The sequence below is a fragment of the Balaenoptera borealis genome (genome assembly GCF_965194805.1).
Source record: "Balaenoptera borealis genome assembly, chromosome: 3".
NCBI classification, from domain to species: domain Eukaryota; kingdom Metazoa; phylum Chordata; class Mammalia; order Artiodactyla; family Balaenopteridae; genus Balaenoptera; species Balaenoptera borealis.
Window position 1 is genome coordinate 10,984,674 of NC_138866.1, and position 24,219 is coordinate 11,008,892.

A 24,219-nucleotide genomic window follows, 5' to 3' on the forward strand; every position below is an offset into this window, starting at 1 on the left:
GGCAATAAGCAAGAAGACACACAGCAACATAATTCTGGAAGCTTGAAAACCAATAGACAAGTAGCCATTGACTTGGCAGATCAAACAAAGTCAAATCCCAGGCCAGCAGTGAGGAAAGCTGAGAAACAATGATGTGCATCTCAGAATTCTCAAAAGGCATGGAATTGGCAGCACTGGTTAGCTCTGGAACTGGGGTGGTGGGGGAGGCTGGGGGGTATGAATAGGAACTTTTAAAAAGGGGGATTGGTTGAAAGCTGTTTAAGAAGCAATTGGGGGACTTCCCTGGTGGCGCAGTAGTTAAGAATCCACCTGCCAATGCAAGGGACACAGGTTAGAGCCCTCGTCCGGGAAGATCCCACATGCCGCGGAGCAACTAAGCCCGTGTGCCACAACTACTGAGCCTGCGCCCTAGAGCCCGCGAGCCACAACTACTGAAGCCCACGCGCCTAGAGCCCGTGCTCCGCAACAAGAGAAGCCACTGAAATGAAGAGTAGCCCCCGTTCACCACAACCAGAGGAAGCCCACATGCAACAACGAAGACCCAGCGCAGCCAAAAATAAATAAATAAATATTTTTTAAAAGAAGCAATTGGATCCCTAAATTCTCTCCCTACCTCACATCCCTGAGGGAGCACCTCTCCCCAACTCAGCAGAGCTGAAGTTTATTGTCTAAAGAGAGTGTACACCAGAGGGTCTCTGGAATGGAAGAAACTAAACACAATTGAAGACCAGGGTAACCTACTTAAACACAAGGAACTGGTGGTTATATGAAGTGTGAATACTGAACAGAGAGTAAGTCAAACTCTGCCCCCTCCCCACACACACACCTAGCAGCCAGACCCTTACTCTTCAAGCTGGAGATTAGAAGCCTCTTTTTTTCTCCTTCCTTCTGTGAATCTGACCAGTCAAAGAGGAAAGACCTAAAGACAGACAGTGACATCAGGGGTTCCCCCAATAAGTGGCCCACCGACATGCTCAGGTCAGCTCCTTAGTCCCAACTCGTAATCATGAGTGGATACCAAAGGATGTCCAGCCCTCTAAAAAAAAGCCTCTAGCATGGAAGACAAACCAAAGGAACAAAATATCAACTTGGAGAAAAAGAATCTATGTAAGAGAAGGAAACCTTTTTAAAAAAACTGTCATTAATATCAGAAATATGAGACTCTACCCACAAATGATAAAAAAAGCAATATACAGAGAACAAAACAAAACAGAAAACAGTTCTTAAAATTAAAAACATGATCCCAGAAATAAACAATCAATACTCAATAGAAGGGTTAGAAGATGCAGTTGAGGAAATTTCCCAAAGTACAGCAAAAAGAGAGACAAAATAAGAGGGAAATGATCAATCCTAGAAATCTAACATGAGAATAAAAGGAGTTTCAGGAGAAAAAGCAACAGCAAAACCAAAAGGGTTAAAAAATTAACATGGGAATTCCCTGGAGGTCCAGTGGTTAGGACTCCGTGCTTCCACTGCAGGAGGCCCGAGTTCAATCCCTTTTTGGGGAACTAGGATCCCACAAGCCACGCGGCACAGCAGAAAAAAAAAATTAACAAAATTATTTTTTAAAAATTTAGAAAATGGCAGATTAAAAAGGTCCACCAAAATGAATAAAAATAGACATATAACAAAGCGCATCTTTATGAAATGTCAGAAACTGGTGACAAAAAATTCCACGTGCTTCTAGAGGTTTTTTTTAAAGCAACATCACTTAGGAAAGATCAGGAATTTTGGACTTCTCAAAAGCAACACTGGAAGCAAGACAATAATGAAGCAATGCCTTTAAAACCCTGGGAGAAAATGGTCCTCAAAGTAGAATTCTATATTCAGGCAAACTATAAATCAAGAACAAAGACATGTTTATACATTCCTGGTTTCAAAAAATTTATTTCCCATGCATCCTTTCTCCTGGGAAAGACCCAACTGCGCATCAGGCATAGACAGCAACCGGACAAGATCAGAGCACTGTGGTCCAAGACAGAGTGTTGAAAGCTGTCATCACAAAGAGCCCCATACCTATATACAGGGTTTTTAACACAAGGCCGAAGGCCTGGGTGAGTGTGCCCCAGACTCTTATTTGTTCTTGAGCCAGCAAAGCGCCTACTCTCTTCCACAGTCTCCTGGAACAGCTAAGAACCCTCATTTTACTCCCAAAGAAGTGTCCCTTGACCTACTTCTAAGGGCTAGGGGTAGGTCATGTTGAGCTTAAGCAGAAAATACAGAGTAACCCACTGCTCAACCATATTTTTGCCAGAGGTCCAGTACCTGGCTCACACTTCTGCATCCGGCAAAAGCCCCAGCTGTCATGAACCCTTGTTTTTCTGGACTCACTCCTGACCTTGCTCAGTGATATCCCTGGAAGGGACTCTCATGAATACTGAATTTGGACTGTTTTCCAGAGACTCTATTTAGTTTCTCTTGATGTTATGAAAGAGGACATAAAATTATATATACAGATTCAAAATAATATTAAATGCATACTCATGTACCCACCACCCAGATTAAAATATGGAACATTTCCTGTATCTTATGTGTATCTATCTCTAATTTCATCCCTCTCACTCACCATAAAAGTAAATACTTTTCTAAATTTTCTGAATCATTTCTTTGCTTTTCTTTATAGTTTCATCCCCTGAGCATGTATATAGTGTATATAAACATTATATTATTTCATTTCAGAAAACTGAAGAGCAAGCCTAAGCCTAGTGGTATAAGGAAAGCTCAATATTGCCATTGATTAGGAGGCTCCCATATTTACAAGTTTTGGTCATCTCCTCTTAATGGCAACAGGAAAAAAGAAAGGACTAAAGGGACTGCTGTGACTTCGTCTTGATACAGACGTAGAGAGTGGGTGAGTAGTCACAAGCCTGATTCTAAAGGCAACAGCCATTTATCCAAGAAATGGATCTTAAATACCAGAGAATAGGGTTTTTAAAAGAGTCACTTTAAATACCCTAAAAAAGGAGGATTCCAGGAAGAGGGCAATGGCAGCAGCATAGGTTACAAATAAACCCAAGCCCCTCCAATAAAAACGGAAAGGTCAATGAGGGCGACAAACCCAAAGACTGGCTGACAAAACTATCTACAACAAAACTAGGTGACAAGGTAGTCCCATGAACCAATTACAAGTGGATAGGGACAAACTTCTGTTAGCTACACTTCCATGCAATATCAGTATCCATGTTGGAAGACACATAGGGAAGACACATAAGGGCCTCTGTTGGTCCTCCGGTCAAGAGAACTCCCAAATCATCCATAGGTACTCACTGGAAACTGTGGTGTCCCAATCTGAAAATAGAAGTCAAAGCAAGGAGGGAGTTCTTCAGATGATAAGATCTGATAATGATGGAACAGACTCTCAGCTCTAACAACTAACAAGCCAAGCCTAACCTCGAGATAAAGCTCTGTGTTCAGAAGAAACTGCTGGGAAGAGAATCCCAATCCCAAGGCAGAACAGTGTAAGGATATTAGACGCAAAGAAAGTCCAAATTAAAATGGGAAAGAAAACCAAAGAAAGCAGGTCTCAGAAAGTACACAAGTATATTGTTTTATCACTCTGCCCAAAAAATAAAAAATAAAAGAAGAGCCCTAAAGTTATCCTGAACCACCCCCTCTGTCTTTAAAGTTGTAGAAAAACCTATTTCACTTTAAAAATGAGCAATGGAAAATCCCATGTGAATTTATCATAAGAGAAAGAGAATAAGAAGCAGAGGCACGTGCACTAAGCAGATGAAAACTGTAACCCAATACTTCAGAGCAAGCTAAAAGAAATTAAGAAAATGAAACTGTGTTGTTAACACACTGAAATTAGGTGACTAAAGAAGAGAGAGATTGTGACAATCAAGGTGAAAGAACTCTGGAGAGAATTAGAAATAAAAGAAAAAATATTTTTTAAATGAAGACTAAACCAGTAGAAACACAGGAGTAAATAAACGCAATGGATAATGCTTAAGAAAGATAAAGCATGGAAAGGAGGAACTCTTTAAAATTAAAAAGAAGGGCTTCCCTGGTGGCGCAGTGGTTAAGAATCTGCCTGCCAATGCAGGGGACACATGGTCTGGGAAGTTTCCACATGCCGCGGAGTAACTAAGCCAGTGTGCCACAACTACTGAGCCTGCGTTCTAGAGTCCGTGAGCCACAACTGCTGAAGCCTGCACGCCTAGAGCCCGTGCTCCGCAACAAGAGAAGCCCCCACTTGCCGCAACTAGAGAAAGCCTGTGCGCAGCAACAAAGACCCAACGCAGCCAATAAATAAATAAATAAATAAAAGAATCTGCCTGCCAATGTAGGGGTCACAGGTTTGAGCCCTGGTCCAGGAAGACCCCCACATGCCACGGAGCAACTAAGCCCATGCGCCACAACTACTGAGCCTACGCTCTAGAGCCCAGGAGCCACAACTACTGGGCCCACGTGCCACAACTACTGAAGCCCACGCACCTAGAGCCGGTGCTCCGCAACAAGAGAAGCCACCGCAATGAGAAGCCCGTGCACCGCAACGAACAGTAGCCCCTGCTCACCGCAACTAGAGACAGCCCGCACGCAGCAATGAAGACCCAACACAGCCAAATAAATAAATTTATTAAAAAAAAGAAAAGAAAAGAAATGAAGAGGCTCTAGGTTATGATAAAATAAACCTCTACCTACAATCCCTCTTCCTCTCACAGAAAACAACTAAGAAGCTTGTACATAATGAAAAAGCAACCCACTGAAGGTACAGGAGAATGAACAGAAGCAGATAGACTCTGATAGGGGAATTCCAGCTACCAAGGAGGAGGGAAGACAGGCAACTATACCAGCAGGCTCCTGTCTCCATGGGCCTGGAGCTAAGTGCAGCCCGTGCAGTGTGCACAGTGGTGAGAGCAGACATAGAAAAACCCACAAGCTTTCTGGCCTGGGGAAACAGAAAAGGAAAACTGGCAAACTGTGAATGTTGAAGAGAGTAGGGGAATCTACCTCCCTGACTGACCCCTGAACCACACAAGTACAAAACAGACTCTAAGCAGCCCAGCAAAAGGCAAAAGATTTGAGCAGAGTAAGGATTTACTGCATAAGCAACAGAGTTTTACGGTTCAAGTCCAGCCAAGAAAATGACCCATTAAAACAAAGGAAACACTATTTGCCAGTGGGAAATAACAGAATCCAAAGTCTTCACAACTTAACATTCATAATGTCCAGGACACAATCGAAAATTACCCAACATATGAAGAGGCAAGAAAATAAAACACATTCTCAGAAGAAAAGAAAATCAAACTAGTTTGATCACTAAATGAAACAGAGGTTGGAATAACAGACAAGGTTTATGTAACTACTATAATATCCTCAATGAAGTAAAACAAAACATGCTTTCAATGCATGAAACTCTCATCAGAGAAATGAGAAGTCCCAGCAGAAAAATAAAAATAATAAAAGAAGAACGAGATGGAAATTCTAGAACTGAACAACATAATTTCTGAAATAAAAACTTGACTCAATAGACTTAACAGCCAAATGGACATGACAGAAGGAAGAGTACATGAACTTGAAAATAGAGCAATAGAAAGCATCCAAGGTGAAGAACAGAGGAAAAAAAAGATTGAAAAAACCAAAGTGAACAGGGCCCAGAAACCTGTTAGATAACATCAAACAGTAAAATTAAGGATATGTAATTGGAATATCAGAAAAGGAGAATGGAAAGAATAGAGCAGAAAAAAATGTTTAAAGAAATAATGGCCAAAGATTTCCCAAATTTGATAAAAGACAGAAATTTTCAGACACAGAATGATAAGCAAACATCAAGCAGAATAAAATCTAGCAACCTATGCTAACAGAAGCCCATATGATATTCAAACTATTAAAGACAAAGATAAACAGTATATCTTGAAAGCAGCGAGAAAAACAATATATTTTATACATATTATGGGAATAATACAACTGATGGCTGAATTCCCCTCTGAAACCATGAAGGCCAGATGGAATAATACCTTTATAGTACTGAAAAAACCAAGAAAAGCTTTCAAAGCAGAACTCTATATTCAGCACAATTATTATTCAAAAATAAAAGCAAAATGGAGGGGATGAATTGGGAGATTGGGATTGACATATATACACTAATATGTATAAAATAGACAACTAATAAGAACCTGCTGTAAAAAAAAAAAGAAGCAAAATGAAGACATTTTCAGGCAAAAGAAATCTAAGAAATTTGGTCATAAGCAGAGCTGCAATTACAGTTTTTGGGCTGAAGAGAAAAGATACCAGATAGAAACTTGGATCCTCAGAAAAGAAAGAAGAGCATCAGGAATGGCAACTCTCTTGGTAAATACAAAAGACTATGTTTTCTTTTTCCTCTTAATTTCCTTATTAACTATACAACTTTAAAATTAAAGTTATAACATTGTCCTGTGTTGTATATAACATATGTAAATGTATTACATATAACTACAAATTAAAGAGGGATATGAGACTATAAGGTTGCAAGGTTTCTATATTTTAAATAAAGTAGTACATTATTAACTGCAAATCAACTGTGAAAATTAAAGGTGTACGTTATAATTGCTAGGAAGCCAATAGGAAACTATAAAACATTAAAAGAAAATGGATGGAAAACATACGCCACACAAACAGTAAACAAAAGTAGGCTGGAGTAGCATTATTAATATTAGATAAAACAGATTCCAAAACAAACTACATTAACAAGGATAAAAAAGACACTTCATAATGTTAAAATGGATGATTCAACAGGGAAACATAACAATCATAAATGAGTATGAACCCAGTATCAGAGCTTCAAAACACAAGAAGCAAAAAATGACAGTTTTAAAGGGAAAAACAGAGAGTTCTATAATCATAGTTAGAAACTACAATATGCTTTCATCAGCAACTGACAGAAAAACTAGACAAAAAACAGCAAGGACATAGACGACTTGAACACATCAACAAACAACTGCAGAACATACATTCTTTTCAAGTGCTTATGGAATGTTTACCGGTCAGTGTAGACCACGTTTTGGGCCATAAAACAAGTCTCAATTAATGTCAAAATACTGAAGCATATAGAATATGTTCTCTGACAAAAGTGGAATTAAGTTAGAAATTGAAAACAATAAATAAGATAATCGGGCAAAATCCCAAATATTTAGAAATTAAACAACACCCTTCTAAAGAAACTTTGGGTCAATGAAAAATATTACAAGATAAATTAGAGAATATTTTGAACTGAACTATAACAACAATAGAACCTATCAAAATTTGTGGAGTGCAGTTAAAGTAAGGCTTACATGGAAATTTAGGGATTTAAGTGCCTATATTCAAAAACAAGAAAGGTCTCAAATCAATAAACTTTCACTCTAAGAAGATGGAAAAAGAAGAGCAAATTAAACCCAAAGCAAACCAAAGGAAGGAAATAGTATAGATAGTAACAGAAATCAATAAAATAGAAAACAGAAAACAATCAAAATCAAATGCTGGTTCATTGAGAAGATCAATAAAACTGATAAGCCTCTAACTAGACAGATCAAGAAAAAAAGAGAGGAACATAAAATGTAATATCAGAAATAAAAGATAGGGGACTTCCCTGGCGGTCCAGTGGTTAAGAATCTGCCTTCCAATGCAGGGGATGCGGGTTCCATCACTGGTCAGGGAACTAAGATCCCACATGCCGCGGGGCAACTAAGCCCACGGGCCTCAACTAGAGAGCCCGTGTACCACAAACTACAGAGCCCACGTGCTCTGGAGCCCACACGCCACAACTACTGAGAAGCCCGTGCACCACAGCTACAGAGAAGCCCACGGGCTGCAATAAAGATCCTGAGTGCTGCAACTAAGACCTGACCCAGCCAAAAATAAAATAAGATAAATAAATATTTTTTTAAAAAAAGAAATAAAAAACCGACATAGCAACAGATTCTACAGATATAAAAAAGGGTAATAAAGGATTATTACAAACAACTTTAAGACAGTATATTGACAACTGGACAAATTTGTCAAATGGTCAAAATAGACAAATTCCTTGAAAGACACAAATAACAAAACTGACTAAGAATAAATTAAAGCAACAACAACAAAAAAAAACTTGAAGAGTTCTATATCAATTAGATAAATTCAATTTAAAATTTAAAACCTTTGTTAAAAAGGAAAGAAAAAACCTTCAGGCCCTGATGGCTTCAAAGGTCAATTTTATCAAAAATTTAAGGGAAAATGAATATCAGCTCTATACAAACTCTTTCAGAAAATGTAGAAAAAAGGAACATTTCCTAACTCATGAGGTCAATTTTACCCTGATCCAAAAACCAGACAAAAATATTACAAGAAAATAAAACTGCAGACCAACATCTCTCAAGAGCATAGACACAAAAATCCTTAACAAAATATTAGCAAATATGGAGTTTCTTGGTGGTCTAGTGGTTAGAATTTGGTGCTTTCACTGCCGTGGCCCAGGTTCAATCCCTGACCGGGGAACTGAGATACCACAAGCCATGCTGCGCAGCCAAATAGAAAAAAAATTAGCAAATAGAACCCAACAAAATTTTAAAAGGATATACATTATGACCAAATGTGGTTTATTTCAGGAATGCAAGGTTGTTCGATATTGTGAAAGGCTCAAAGCTTTCTACCTAAGACCAAGAACAAGGCCAGGATATCCACTCATACCACTTTTAATTAACACTGCCCTGGAGGTCCTAACCAGTGCTATAAGACAATGAAAAGAAATAAAAGGCATAAAGATTTGAAAGGTAGATGTAAAACAATCTTTATTCACAGATGACATGATGATGGGGTGTGTTGAAAACCTTAAATAATCCCCAAAAAGGCTACTAAACTAATAAGTGAACATTGCAGGGGTGCAGAATATAAGATCAACATACAAAAATCAATCGTATTTCTCTAAACTAACACCAAATAATTAGAAAATGAAATTTGAAAAACAACTACATTCACAAAAATACTTAGGAATAAATTTAATGAATGACGTGACAACTATAAGACATTACGAAGGGGAATTAAACAAGACCTAAATAAGTATACATATATATCATTCCAAGGATTGGAAGACTCTGTGTTGTTAAGATACTAATCCTGCCCAAATTGATCCATAGACCAAAATTCAAATAAGCTTCTTTTGAAAAAAATGACAGGTTGATTTCAAAATTTATATAAGAAAACAGAGAACCTAAAACAGCTAAAATAATTTTGAAAAATAAGAGCAAAGTTAGAGGACTTACACTACTCGATTTCAAGGCTTACTATAAATTTACAAAATAAAGACAGTATGTCACTGGCATAAGGATAGACATATAGATGGATAAACAGAATTGAGTCCAGAGATAGACCCACACATACACGGTCAATCGATTTTCAACAAAGGTACCAAAGTAATTCAATGGAGACAAGACAGCTTTTATAAGAAATGGTGTTGGGACAACTGGACATTATACATGGAAATAATGAACGTCAAGCCTCACCTCATACCATACATAAAAAGTGACCCAAAAATGTTCATTGACCTAAATATTAGAGATAAAACTATTATATTTCTAGAAGTAAACACTGGTAAAAATCTTTATGTCCTTGAGTTAGGCAAAGATTTCTTAAACAGGAGACCAAAACACAAATGATAAAAGAAAAAATTAATAAAATGGATTTCATGGTTTAAAAGTTTCACTTCTCAAAAGTCATAGTTAAGAAAACACAAAGGTAAGCCACAGAGCAAAAGCGAAATTTTTCAGAACAAAGGCCTTCTATTCAGAATATGTAAAGAACTCTTACAACTCGATAAGAAGACAACCAAAAAAAAGCTAATAAAAATGGACAAAACATTGGAACAAACATTTCCCAAAAGATATACATATGGCCAATAAGCACATGAAAATATGTTCAACACTGCTAGTCCTCAGAGAAATGCTAATTAAAACCACAATGCAATACAGCTACACACACACTAGAATGACTAAGGTTAAAAAGACTGTCAATACCACGTGTTGGTGAGGATGGGAGATGGAGCAGCTATATTGCTGGTGGAAATGCAAAACGTTACAGCCACTTTGTAAAACAATATGGCAATACCTTATAACACTAAATACCATATTGTCAAGCAATTCCATTCCTTGGCATTCACCCTAGAGAAATAAAAACATATGTCCCCATGAAAATATGTATGCAGATATTTTAGCAGCATTATTCATAATGGCCAAAAACTAGAAACAACCCAAATAATATATACAAACCATGGAACACTACAGAGCAATAAAAAGAAACAAAATATTAATATATGCAACAACATGAACGAATCTCAAAAACATTATGCTAAATAAAAGTAGTCAATTAGAAAGACTATGTACTGAATGATTCCATTTATATGAAATTCTAGAAAAGGCAAACTATAGTGATGGAAAGCAGATCAATGTCTGCCTGGGGCTGGGGGTACAGGAAGGACATCAAGAGCAAAGGGGCACAAGGAATCTTCTTAAGGTAAGAGAACTGTTTCATATACTGGTTAAGGTGGTGGTTACACGATTCTATCTGCTTTGCAAAAGTCATTAAACTGTGCTTTGAAAATGGGTGAATTTTATTATATGTAACTATTTCCACAATAAACAAAAAGAGGACAAAGCTACATGCATTCCAATATGTAGGTATTTGTGCATGTCTACACTAGAAGACAGAATGATGTAGTCAGATGCTTGTACTTACTTACAATGAATAAGTTTGGATTTATGAGAAATAAGGTAATATTCAACTGAATAGTGTCAATTTTATTTATATTTGACATTTCAAGTTAAGAGCTAAATAAATGTATATACATGTGGAATCACCATGAATAGGCTAGCTCATATAAAGACTAATAAAGATATACTGCACAGGTAACTCTTTTAAAAACACAAAAGAGGGGGCTTCCCTGGTGGTGCAGTGGTTAAGAATCTGCCTGCCAATTCAGGGGACACAGGTTTGAGCCCTGGTCCGGGAAGATCCCACATGCCGCGGAGCAACTAAGCCCGTGTGTCACAACTACTGAGCCTGCGCTCTAGAGCCTGCAAGCCACAACTACTGAAGCCCACACGCCTAGAGCCCGTGCTCTGCAACAAGAGAAGCCCCCTCAATGAGAAGCCCGCACACTGCAACGAAGAGTAGCCCCTGCTCACCACAACTAGAGAAAGCCCGCACACAACAACAAAGACCCAACTCAGCCAAAAATTAATTAATTAATTAATTAATTAATTTTTTAAAAAAAACTCAAAAGAAATACAGAAAGAGATTTTAAAAACATTCAATAGAAAGTGATCCATACAGAAGATAAGCAAAAAAGACCCAACATACATATGATAGGGATCTCAAAGAAGAATGTCAAACAATAGACCAAAATAAATATTAAATTATATTCTATAATTTCAGAACATTTTCCTAAAATTAAAAAAAAATCTTGAATTTATACATTGAAAGGATACACCACAATCACTTCAGCATGACCAACACTGAATCCTATTACAGTGAAAATTACTTCAAAAAGAAAATAAAACATCATTTGGGCAACTAGGCAAAAAGGCTAAGACACTAATAAGGGAAAGAAAACAAGATTGCCCCCTGACTTTTCAACCAATTCCTAATACCCAAAGAACATGGTGTAACAAATTTAAGACACTCAAGGAAGGGAAATATGAAACAAGGATTTTACATGTACCCAAACTGGCCTCCAAGTAAAAAGCTGCAAACAAACTATTATAACCTTGCCAAAACTCAAGGTACATTGATCCTGTGAGCCCTTCCAAAAGAATCTCTCAGAAAAGAACACTCAGACAACCAAAAAGACTGAGAGAGACAGTGATATAAGAATCATTGGTGAGCACTAAATATAAATATTCCTATAGAACAAAGATAACCCATGGTCATAAAAGAGAGAATATAGCAGACAAGTATAATTATCAAAAATTGGGGTCGGGAGAATAAGGAGTGCATATGGATATGACTGTCCATTAAACATTAACTGGAAATAATAGCATATTACTTTAGATCAGATACTGGGCTAGAAGGAGCAAGGGAGAAGAGGTTACAAGCTAATTTCAATATTTTTCAACGTAGGGAACTAGTAAGTCCAAAAAAAATAAAGTGGACTAATGGTATTATATAAAGGTATTAGTATAAAGTTAACCAACAGAACGAAAAAGCAGGTAAAAGCAACTGCATAATGAAAAAACGTAGATACAAAAGACAAAAAAAAAAAAGTATGATAGAACTGAGGGCAAACATATTAATCATATCAATAGATGTAAATGGGCTTAACTCACCAACTGAAAGAAAAGGATTTTCAGATTGGCTAATAAATCAAAATTCAACACTATGCAGAATACAAGAGACACACCTAAAACAAAGAGATTCAAAAGAGTTAAAAATAAAAGGATGGAGAAAGACATATCAGGCAAACACAAAAAGAAAATAGGAGTCTTAATCTTGATACTGACAAGGTGGAATTGAGACCAAAAAGCATTGCCATATATTAAAAAGGCCACTTCATAATGCTTAAGGCTACAATTCACAATGAGGATATTACAGTTATTAATATTTATGAACCCAATAACAAAGCAATAACTTTAATTAAGCTGAAACCTACAGGAGATGCAACTAGAAATAGACAAAAACACACTAACAATAGGAGATTTAACATACCTCTCAAAATCCAAGATCAAGCAGACTAAAAATTAATAAGGGTATAGAAGACCAAAACAACATAAATCAGGTGGATCTTTTAGATCTATATCAAACTTTGAATACCAATAATAGAGATTACAATTTCTTTTCAAGTACACGTGGAACATTCATAAAAACTGACCTAATCTGACGCCACAGAGAAAAGCTCAATAATTTCCAAAGAATAGAAATAATGCAAATATCATCCTCAGACTATAATGCAGTAAAACTCAAAATCAATAACAAAATAAAAAGATGTTAACTAGACTTGTGGTGATCTTTTGCAATATACACAAATATTGAATTATGTGCACACCTTAAACTAATGTTATATTTTAATTATACCTCAACTTAAAAAGAAATGAAAACGCACACACAAAATAACAAAATAAACAAAAATGCCCTTCCAAGTGGAAATTTACAAGCACACGTTTAAACAACACTTGAGTCAAAGGCAAAATACAAAATTAAATTGCAGAACTTTGTGAAAATAATAATAAAAACCTGACATTATCAGAATCTGTAGCCTACAGCTAAAGGAAGTGTCAAATAAAATATATTGCATGAAATGCCTGATCAAAAATATTAAAATAAATAAACACCCAACTCAAGAAGCTAGAAAATAAAACACCAAAGTTTCAAAAAACGATGTCTGGGACTTCCTGGTGGTCCAGTGGTTTAAGACTCCAGGCTTCCACTGCAGGGAGCAGGGGTTCGGTCCCTGGTCGGGGAAGTTCTTCATGCTGTGCAGTGCAGCCAAAAAAAAAAAGAAAAGACGTCTGGGGAAAAGGGAATTAATAATAAAAGTAGAAATTAATTTACAAACCAAAAAAAAAAAAAAAAAACAGTGGAATTAATAAATAAATCTAAAACTGGTTCCTTAGAAAAGAAATTAATAAAACAGACAAACCACTAACTAGATCAGGAAAAAAGGGGATAGGGATGGGGAGAGAAAACACAAGTATACAACATTAAATATATAACATTAGAAATGACAAGGAGAAAATAAACATCAAAATAGCGGAAATTTTAAATTTTCTAAAAGACTCTTCTGCATAATTCTATGCAAACAAATTTGAAAACTTAGATAAAATGAAAAAAAATTTAGAGAAATAAAACTTACCAAAATTGACCCCAGTAGAAACAGAAAGTCTAAATAGAACAAGGGTCATAGAGGAAATAAAGGAAGAAGTTAAAAATTTCCACTACAAAAAAGCAGCAGGCCAGATGATTTCACAGGGGAACCCTAACAAACTTTTAAAGATCAGAAAACCTCGATATTACTTTAATTATTCCAGAGCATAGAAAAAGAAGGAAATCTTCCAAACTCATTTTATGTAGTCAGTATAACATTGTTCCCAGAACCTGACTAGAATTACTCCCCACCCCCCCCAAAAAATGAACCAATCTAACTTGTGAATATCACTGCAAATATTATTAAATAAAACATAAAATCCAATCCAGCATATTAATAAAGTTAAGAGAAGTCATATGGTCTCCATAGATACAGAAAATAAACTTGACAAAATTCAACACCATTCAAGTTTTTTTTAACTCAATAAAAAAGAATTGATGGACACTTCCTTAGAATATTACCTCAGCCCCCCCTAAATCTTACTTAATAGAGAAATACTAGACGCTTTGCTACTAAAATTCAAAACCACACAAGAATACGCTCTATGCTATATTTAACATTGTGTGGAAATATTTGCCAATGCAATTAGAAAAGAGAAGGTAATTAGAGATATAAGAATTGGATGGAAAAGAATAAAATTATTTTCTATTTGCAGATTATATAACTATATATCTTGAAAACCCAAAGAATAGATGGAAAAGCAATTACAAAAAGAAAATAATTTGGTAAAGTAAGGTTACAAAATAGGCATACAAAAATCAATAGCCTTCGTGTATAAAAATAAAAATATAGAAGAAAAGACAAACCTCAATTATGATAGAAAAAAAAGAATTTCAAAAAACACTAAGCAGGGGCTTCCCTGGTGGCACAGTGGTTAAGAATCCACCTTCCAATGCAGGGACACGGGTTCGAGCCCTGGTCTCAGAAGATCCCACATGCCGCGGAGCAACTAAGCCCGTGTGCCACATCTACTGAGCCTGTGCTCCAGAGCCCACAAGCCACAACTCCTGAAGCCCGGCACCTAGAGCCCGTGCTCTGCAACAAGAGAAGCCACCGCAATGAGAAGCCCGTGCATCACAACGAAGGGTAGTCCCCGCTCACCGCCAACTAGGGAAAGCCCGCGCACAGCAACAAAGACCCAACGCAGCCAAAAATAAATAAATAAAATAACTAATAATAAAAATGTTTAAAACAAAAGAAACACTAAGCATAAGCTTAACAAGAAATTCTAAAAGCACCCCCTCTAAAAGCACCTTTTCGGAAAGGCACAGAAAGACTTGAAAATAATTGGAAAGACATACAATGTTCTTAGATAGTGAGATTCAACATCCTGAAGATGTCAGTTCTCCCTAAGTTATTTTATAAATTTAATGTGATACTCAAAAATACCATCAAGCTTTTCTCTGGACCTATGCAACTTGATTGTGAGATTAGTTTGGAAGAATGAAAAAGAATAGCCAGAAAAACCTGGAAAATAAGAAAAATGTTGAATGGGGGAGAGGGGATTCCAATACAACTCTCTACCAAAAAAAAAAAAAATTTAGCCTACAGTTTAAAAAAAAAGGAGAGAGTGCAATAATGATCCTAAGGAGCAAGTATTGGCTGTCTGTGAATAAGTCATGCCAAGTTCACTTCAATTTCTTATTTCTTTGGGGGAATCTGGACAGAGTAACAAAGGAAAGCTAAAGATAGAGTATATACATCTCAGCAGAGTAGACTCAACTGTAAGCTCCTCTAGAGCCTGGTACAGAGCCTGACACACTGCAGACACCCAATAGATATTTGTTGAATAAGAGAACAGACAAGTTGATAAAATATGGATTGGGTAGTACCACAAGAGGATGCATTTGCAGTTGGTGAAACTGTCTTATCTAAAATGCATTGATCAATGGCTCAAAAGCAACTTGAAACAAGCTATTTAATGGCACACCACATTCTTTTTTTACTTCTTTTCTCCTGATCAACATTTTTATTTTGAATATTTTATATAGGGATGCATATCATTTTGGTAGTTGATGCAAAACTAATGGAGAAATGTCTATTATGTTGAATGATAAAATCAGGCATAACAATGAGATGACACTAAAAAGATGAAATTAGTAGTTTGTAGTGGGTTGAATCATGTTCCCCAAAAAGTTATGTTCAAGTCCTAAACCCTGATACCCATAAATGTAACCTTATTTGGAAATAGGGCCTTTGTAGATGTAATCGGATTAAAATGAGGTCATACTGGATTAGGCGAGGCCTTAAATCCAATGACTGGGGTATTTATAAGAGAAAAGAGAGGGAGATTGGATACAGAGACACAGAGGAGACACAGGCCACGTGAAGACGGAGGCAGAGATTGGAGTGATACAGCACAAGCCAAGGAACACCAAGGGATACCAGCAACCGCCAGAAGGTAAGAGAGAGGCAAAGAAGGCCTGCAGAGGAAGCAAGGCCTTGCCAACACCTTTATTTTGGACTTTTAGCCTCCAGAATTGTGAGAGAATAAATTTCTCTTGTTTTAATCCACCCAGTTTGTGGTAATTTGTTACAGCAGCCCTAGGAAACTAACACAGGGTTAAACAAAGCTCTATTATCGTCCCACTGCACAGCTGGAGAATGAAGGAAAACAGGCTTAACAGGTATTCCTATGGAAAAGATCTGGCAGTTTCAGCAGACCAGAGGCTTGACATTATAATACGAAGAGCTAAAGGAATCTTTACATTTTGAAATATAGATTCCTGTACTCTGCACTAGTGAAGGTATATATAAGGTATTGAGTCCTTTTCAAGTGCCACATTTAAAGGATGACATAAGAAGGACCTGGAACGCATATTAAAATGTAATGTAGGGCTTCCCTGGTGGCACAGCGGTTAGGAATCCGCCTGCCAATGCAGGGGACACAGGTTCAAGCCCTGGTTCAGGAAGATTCCCCCATGCCGCGGAACAACTAAGCCCGTGCGCCACAACTACTAAGCCTGCGCTCTAGAGCCCGTGGGCCACAACTACTGAGCCCATGTGCCACAACTACTGAAGCCCGTGCACCTAGAGCCTGTGCTCCACAATGAGAGAGGCCACTGCAATGAGAAGCCTGCGCACTGCAACGAGGAGTGGCCCCCGCTTGCCGCAACCAGAGAAAAGCCCGCGTGCAGCAACGAAGACCCAATGCAGCCAAAAATAAAATAAATAAAATTTTTTTTAAAATTTTAAATGTAATGTAAAAGTAAAGTGCCTCGAAATTAAGTCATGCTATCATCCAACATTAGTGAGCAGTTACTCTACGTATATGGTATATAGTCTAACATCTAGGAAGAGCTCACCCAACTCGCAAAGAGGTGGAGCTCTAACGTGGGTCAAAGGTGATAGTAAGGTATTTAAACATAGGAAGTGTTTTAAAGAAGAGAATGATGAAAATGACACGATAGCCTCTGTATTTCAGATGGATCACTAAGGGGACTACGTGAGGATAGATTTGATGGGGACAAAAGCAGACACAGAGAGATAAATTAAAAGGCTGTTATAATAAAGATATGATAAATTCCATAATTAGGATGGTGATGGTAAGAATAAAGAGGACGTGAGGTACCTAAGGAATATTTAAGACATAAAACCAGAGTTTTACATAATACAATAACACTTGACTCTCAAAAGTATTATGAGAATGAATTAAGCTAATATATGTCAAAGTGCTTAATACATAATAGGCACAAACAATAGATATCTAAACCCTCCTTTCTAGAGCTCTTAAGATTCAAATACATATAATTCTGACATGTTTAATTGGTTATATGATTAGGAGTTATCTATTTTCACTTCTGAGGCAAGCTCATTTCTTCTTAAAATAGCATTTTATATATATATATATATATATATAAATGTATAGGTATATAAACACACATGTGCATATATATATACATAAGTACCTACGTACACACACACATATCCTTTAAGTTTTGTTCTAGTGTCAGACCAAGCTTCTAAGACCAATGAATTTGAAATACACTCTGAAATGCTGAATATCCCTCCAATTTTAATCCCACATCAAATAGTAAATAAGACTCACACAATAAACTATATACTGTTTAGAAGCATTGTCCTTTCAAGAAATGTCCAGAAGGAGAGAAAAACAAGACAGAAATAGAACGTATGGGTTGAAAAAAGCTAAAAATTCTAAATGAAATGATTGAGCTTTCCACACTACAGGAAGCGAGCTTGTTGATAAGGGTACATTTTTGCTTAATGTAGTTTTTTTATGCAATAAACATTTCATTTCTAAGCCAATGTATGTGTTCGTTTATGCAGAGCTACCCATATCTTTTCAGAATATGAGAAACAAATGCATGTGAATTTCCAACATAATAATACTGCAAAATGAAAATCCCAATTTAAAGCCTATTTATTGGTTGAGTAATCAATACAGAAAATTTGCACAGGTATACTACCAAAGGATCCAAGTCAAGTTACAGCATGAAGAGTCCCTGACTTCAGATGTATTGTCACTTTATCTCAAAAGAAAAAAGAAGAAGCTGGCTGCGTGCTAAGATTGTCTACCAATTAGGAATCGTGATTATTATGCTGAACATACTAAGAGAAAATTTTAACTAAGAGAAAGAACCAAAAATATAATGAACATTCAGGAAAAGTGTAAGTTGTTATATAAATACTATAAGATTTGATTTAGCAAATATGTTTTAAGTACTTTGGACAGCTATATTTTTATTTACCTGTAAATCCATTTGAAAAGCATGTGAACATTGTATATAGTACAGAACTTCACATTAATGAAAATATGAAATCTTCAGGTGAATGATATCCAAAACATAATTATGTAATCCTTCTTTATGAAAGACATTTACTTCACCTTCATTCATTTTCACTTATTCAAGAAACAGTTTTTGTGCAAACACTGCCCTAGACAATGATTTGCGTGCTGAAGACACAGAGGTGAACATAATACCGTCTACACACAAATTAGGGCAACTAACAAGAAGACTAATGATTGCAATACAGTGTGAGCACACGAGTAGGGCATACAGGGGAAGAGTGACAATCACGCAGGGCTTCCAAGCTAAATAATGAACAATAAGTAAGCATTAGGAAGGCAAAGAAAAGGGCCAAAAGAGAAAGAAAGCATATCAGGCAAAAAGAACATCGTGCACTGGAAGAACTGGAAAAAAACAGTCCAATGTAACTAGATCAAGGAGCTAGTGCAGGGATTTAGTTGGATGGGCAAGAACCATTAGGGCTTAAATAGTAATGGTAGAGAGTAGGAGAAGTTTAGGAACACTCCCAATTTTTTGACTTAGGTGAATGGGTGGATAGATCATGGAGCCATTCACCAAAATGAGTATTATAAAAAAGAAGTACAAGTTTGGGACAGAAGACAATGAGTTTGGGTTTGAGTTGCCTATAGGACACTTCGATAGGTATAGAGGCCATAGTTCAAGAAACACGTTTAGACTAGAAAATTGAATTTGGGTGTCATCCACATAGAGGTGATAGTTAATACCACAAGAGTGAATGAGAGAAAGAGTCTGTGGGATTTTTTTTTTAAAAAAGAGAGAACTAATGACAGAATCCTGTTTTTAAAGATAGGGAGAAGAAAGGTAGCCCTGAGAAAAAATCTGAGTAGGAACGGCCAGCAAAGAAAGAAGAAAAGGAGAGTTTAAATAAGGAATAGAAAAGCTAGTGTCAAATCATGCAGAGAAATCAGAGCTAAAAACCTGGTGTTCTTTTTGCTACCACAAATATGGTTAATAGGTACACTCTAATTTTTACACATGTGAATAAAACTAGAGTTCCGTCTATAAGAAGTCAGCAATGTTGTTGTGCAAAGATTTCTAAATGGCTACAGGTTGCAATGTTATTCAAAGGAGAAGTGCTTTTATATTTTAGTCACATTACCAAATAATGTACATAAAAATAAATAAAACTCCCTATTGATTTCTCTAAGTATGACCCTTAAATATGTAGGGGATAGGGGAAAGTTCAACTTCAAATCATACTGCTAATTAGCTATACTCTTAAAACTGTTTGTTTTGACGTAATCAAAAGATTTTTAGTTATTGAGATAAAGACGTTGAGTAGGGTAAATACATTAAAAATGGCACACATTCACATTTGTATAATTAGCTATACTGAGTTTATACCCCAAATATCAGCAGGTTAATTTCCAAATTTGACAAACATTTTGATGGATATTTATATGAGTGATTTATGTTAACCAGATGCTACACTGTCATCATAATACAAAAGGTGATGGATAGGTAGTTCATGCCCTAGAAATGTTCTGTTTAAGTGATCAGCCAGTTCCCTGCTAGATATATCAAGTCAAGGAATTGCCATGCAGGGATCCACTCCCACCCAAATGGGTTAGGTTGATTGTTGTAGAAGAGACTTGGAGACAAGCAAAGGAGAAAAAAAATAGCCCAAGAGCCCATGTCCCATTTAAACAATGGCTACTTTTTTTTCTGCTCCACTCTGGGCTGGTGGGGGGTGGGGGGGACTAGATCCAAACTTTATAATTATCCTTATTTTAGCAGTAAGTACAAGGTTTTATACTTGATGATAATGATGATAATAATGAGCTAACTTATTTATTAACTCCTCATTATATGCCAGGATTCTGTGCTATGCACTTTTCATGGATCACCTCATTTAATCTTCACAACTATGACTATCCCCATTTTACAAACAATGCAGTTGAGGTTTAGAGAGGTAGAGTTAACTTGTCCAAGGGCACAGAGAATGCAAGAAGCAGAGCCAGGATTTAAACCCAAGCAGCAGTCTGATTCTAGAACCCTGACTCTTAACTTCTGCTGTTATCAAAAGCAAGCTTCTTTTGAAAGAGCACACCCAAAGTACCCCAGATTGGTCAATTTTAACTCTTAAAAGACAGGGAAAACTGGGGGGCGGGGGGTAGATTCCTCTTTCTCCTCTTTAGAATCCCAAATGAAAGAACTATAAATTCTTATTTTTATCATTCTATATCAGCTACATAAACATTTTCATGACAGTGAACTTTGACTTTAAGAAAAAGAAGCATTTCAAGGAAAAAGCCTGTAACTCTTGTGCAATCGCCTGAGAAACTGCTAGGAAGCTTTCACCTCCTGTTATGATGTTCTGCACAAAGCACAGGAAACTGACTGAACGTATAAAACAAGCTCCAAAGTATATCTTAACTATACCTAGACTCTCTTTCATCATTATCACTTATTTTATTAAAGAAAATGCTACTACATAAAAATAAGATCATCTTTCACATAACTGGGATATGTTACATTTCAAAGGTTAAGTCACGTAATTTGTTTGGTTGAAATGCAATACTTCCTCTTGCTGGCTCAACCAAACTATGTCCACTTCCTGTACCAAAGAAGCCTGTACCTACATCAAGAGGTCTCAGGAAGAAGAGTAACAGAAATATCATTTTGACACTGCATTAAGCCTCCATCTCCCCCTTGGTCCTTAGGCAAACGGTACTATGCACACTCCTGAATGCAGAAACGAAATGAAGTCTCTCTCGTTCTCTCATGTTCTGGTGGCCTTCACATCCAGTAGAAGAGAAAAATCTCACGGCCCTCCCTTCTCTTTCTCCTTCCTCCTAGCCGTACTCCTACAGAGTCCAAGGATCACAGATCTGCAACTTCACTTTATTAAAAAGTATTCACCCTTCGTAATCAGTAACCATGCAGCCTTTCATGTATGTGCTCTATTTTCGGGTATATAATGTGCACTGGAGTGTCAGCTCATCCATGTTAGTGCACGTCAGAGAGAGAGAGAAAAGAGAGTCTTAACTTCCCTCCACCCTAGATAAAGATACCGAAAAACACCCAAAGCACCCTTATCATTTTCACAGCCTACTCCCGTGTTACCTCCTTTGCCCTCCAAAATGCTAATGGCTAAACAAAGAGAGCTGCTCCTCCTACTCCTTACTTTACAGATGGAAACTCTGAGGCACAAAACTATTAAGTTAATTGCCCAGTTATTTGTGTCTCACAGTTAATCAGAAGGACATGAAAAACTCAAATCCATATGTCCTAGCTTCAAATATGGTATCTTTCCATCCACAGATAAAAAAACAAAACAAAACCTGTTTTACAAAAAATTCTAAACTACCTCCTAAACTACACACTATGTGCACTACACAACCAAGTCCACAGATAGATTTTTATCCATCTTGGCACTAACTGCCCAGGAAAGAGACAAGACAAAGCATCCAGTGCATCTCAAAATATAACAAGGAAGAGGACAGTAATACTCACTAGCTTTAACCTGATATTTCTTACATAATACGTAACTGTAAAAGCAAATGACAGGTAGTGGTCTTTTTAACAACTGTACTAAAATAAAATCTTTAAGGGTGTGATATCCTCAAGTTCTGCACCGATTCCAACTATGTTACCATTACTCAAAACGTAATGCATAATTTTTTCAAAAGCCTCTGTAGAAGCCAAATTTATCTTTGAGGTTTAGATTTAACTAAAACAGGCCAAAAAATCACAAAAGAACTTCCTAATGATTTAGAAGAGATGGACTAATAAGTGGGAAATGACTGTCAATATCATAACTGTCATTTATTGAGTACTTGCTATATGCTGGACTCACTACTCAACATTTGATGTGTATTCTCTCACCTATAATCACAACCACCCCACTGGCATTATTACCCCAGGTCTACAGATGAGGAAATAAAGTTCATAGAAGTCAATTATTTTGCCCAAGGTCAAACAGTAAACGGCAGAACTAGGATTCAAACTCAGGTGTTCCAGATTCCAAAAAAAAGAAAAAATTTATGTAGAGGTACAAGCACTGGATGGTAGGTGCTCATAAAGGATCTCTAATGAAGCATCAATCTGGGAATTCTGAGTCTTCAGTTCATTTAATCTACCTGGTGAATAAGTGACATACTGCATTTTAACAAATTCAAGCTACTGCCCCAAAATAATGAGACTACTGTTTTTTGGTGTCTCACAAAATGGCTTTAATAGCCATTCCAAAGAAGAATTAAAAAGACTTTCAAGCAGTGACAACATAACCTTGTGCTGTTCTGAAAGAAACTAGAGTCAATTCGATGAATAGGTTTTGGTATACTTGTCAAAAATTCAAACTCATTGCTTAATAAAAACACCTTTTATTTACAGAAGTTTAAGTTCCTGAATCCTTCAAGTGCACTCAGGAAAAGCTTTCATGTTAATCAACCTACCAAGTACATACCAAAGGCCTACTAATGCGCACTGCAATACGAACGGCTATAGGGAGCCTATTAGAAACTTCCTCTGTCCACAAGGAGTTAGCAGCTTGTTTCCAACCAAACACACAGCCAATCATTCCTGGGACAACTACAATCCTCCTGCTATTTTTTATAGTTTGTGTGAGCTGCCCTACAAAGGAAACCTCTCTGGAAGAATAATTAGATCATTTTTCCAGAGCCCCTTTCACTTTCTTGCAAGCACTGACTCTGGCTTTAACCTCTGGTTGTGGTTAGTTTTAGCATTAGTGCTGGTGTTATTGAGCTGATTTTCCTCACACTGAATCCAGGATTCAGACTCCAGAATCCTCCCTCCCCCTTCTCTGCCTTCTAGCCTCTCCAACCCAAAGTGGAAACTGCAGACTCGAACTCCCCTATGGCTCCAGCACCGAGAACTGGGCATGCTCAGAAGGCCCGGCGGACTCGGGTGGCACCGACAGCTCCCCGCCCCTCATGTGCTGCTGCCCCTTCCCCCACTCCAACAAGACATACCGAAATATTTATCTGAAAGATACGAGGCCCCTTCTTCCCGAAAACGACCCCATTTTAATTTCGTTTCGTAGGGTCTTTCGGTCTTGCCAAACCCCGCCACCAGCCGAGGAAGCCCGCATAATTTTTCAGCACCGGGGACAGCGCCGCGTTCCCATTAGCGTCCGCCCTCCCCCCACCTTCTCTTCCCCCCCCCCCACGCCCCACCCCCCCACCAACTTCAGCCCCCACCCCCGCACCAGCACGAGGCCAAGGTCTCCCAGCAGCCGCAAACGCTGCAGCTGCAATAGCTCCCAGCCGGAGGCCGGGCCGGAACGGCGGGCCGGCTGCTACTTACACTGCTCCGCTTTGGTGGACATGGTGCTGTCCAGATGCAAAGGCTTTGCCCCAAAATCTGTGTCGTGTGAGCTCCCTCGCTCCGCCAGCGATGTTGCGAGGAAAAGAGCGCATACCCCCCACCCCCACCCCCTCGCTTTCCCCCTCCCTTAGGCCCGTGTCGCTACCATTCGGACAAAACGCACATCAAATTGCAGAATTCGGTCCCGGAAGGTTAGGAAATCGCCCCCGGAGAAATGGGTGGGATTTAATAGGCGGCCAAAGGCTTCCTGTCCGTCCCCTCCTGGAGCTGCCCGCGTTGATGTGGGCGGGGAGACCGAAAGGAGGGAGCAAGCTGCGGCTCCTGGTGAAATGGGAGAATGGGCTCGAC

At 37.7% G+C, this 24,219-nt stretch overlaps 1 protein-coding gene and 1 long non-coding RNA gene across 9 annotated transcripts in view; both read right to left on the minus strand.

Moving 5' to 3' along the window:
• UNC79 (unc-79 homolog, NALCN channel complex subunit) overlaps positions 1–23,929 on the minus strand; it is a 257,982-nt gene extending 234,053 nt beyond the window's left edge. For all 8 annotated transcript variants that reach the window (XM_082384436.1, XM_082384433.1, XM_082384434.1 and 5 more), the window contains exon 1: positions 23,851–23,929. In XM_082384436.1, the coding sequence (XP_082240562.1) occupies positions 23,851–23,872 (22 nt within the window). In that variant the 5' untranslated portion in view covers positions 23,873–23,929. The remainder of the gene's footprint in view (positions 1–23,850) is intronic.
• Positions 2,541–15,672, minus strand: LOC309625319. The gene is made up of 2 exons (XR_014242460.1): positions 4,438–15,672; positions 2,541–4,159 (listed from the first exon to the last, which is right to left on the minus strand). It is a non-coding gene; the product is annotated as an uncharacterized lncRNA (long non-coding RNA).
• Positions 23,930–24,219: the final 290 nt, after the last annotated feature.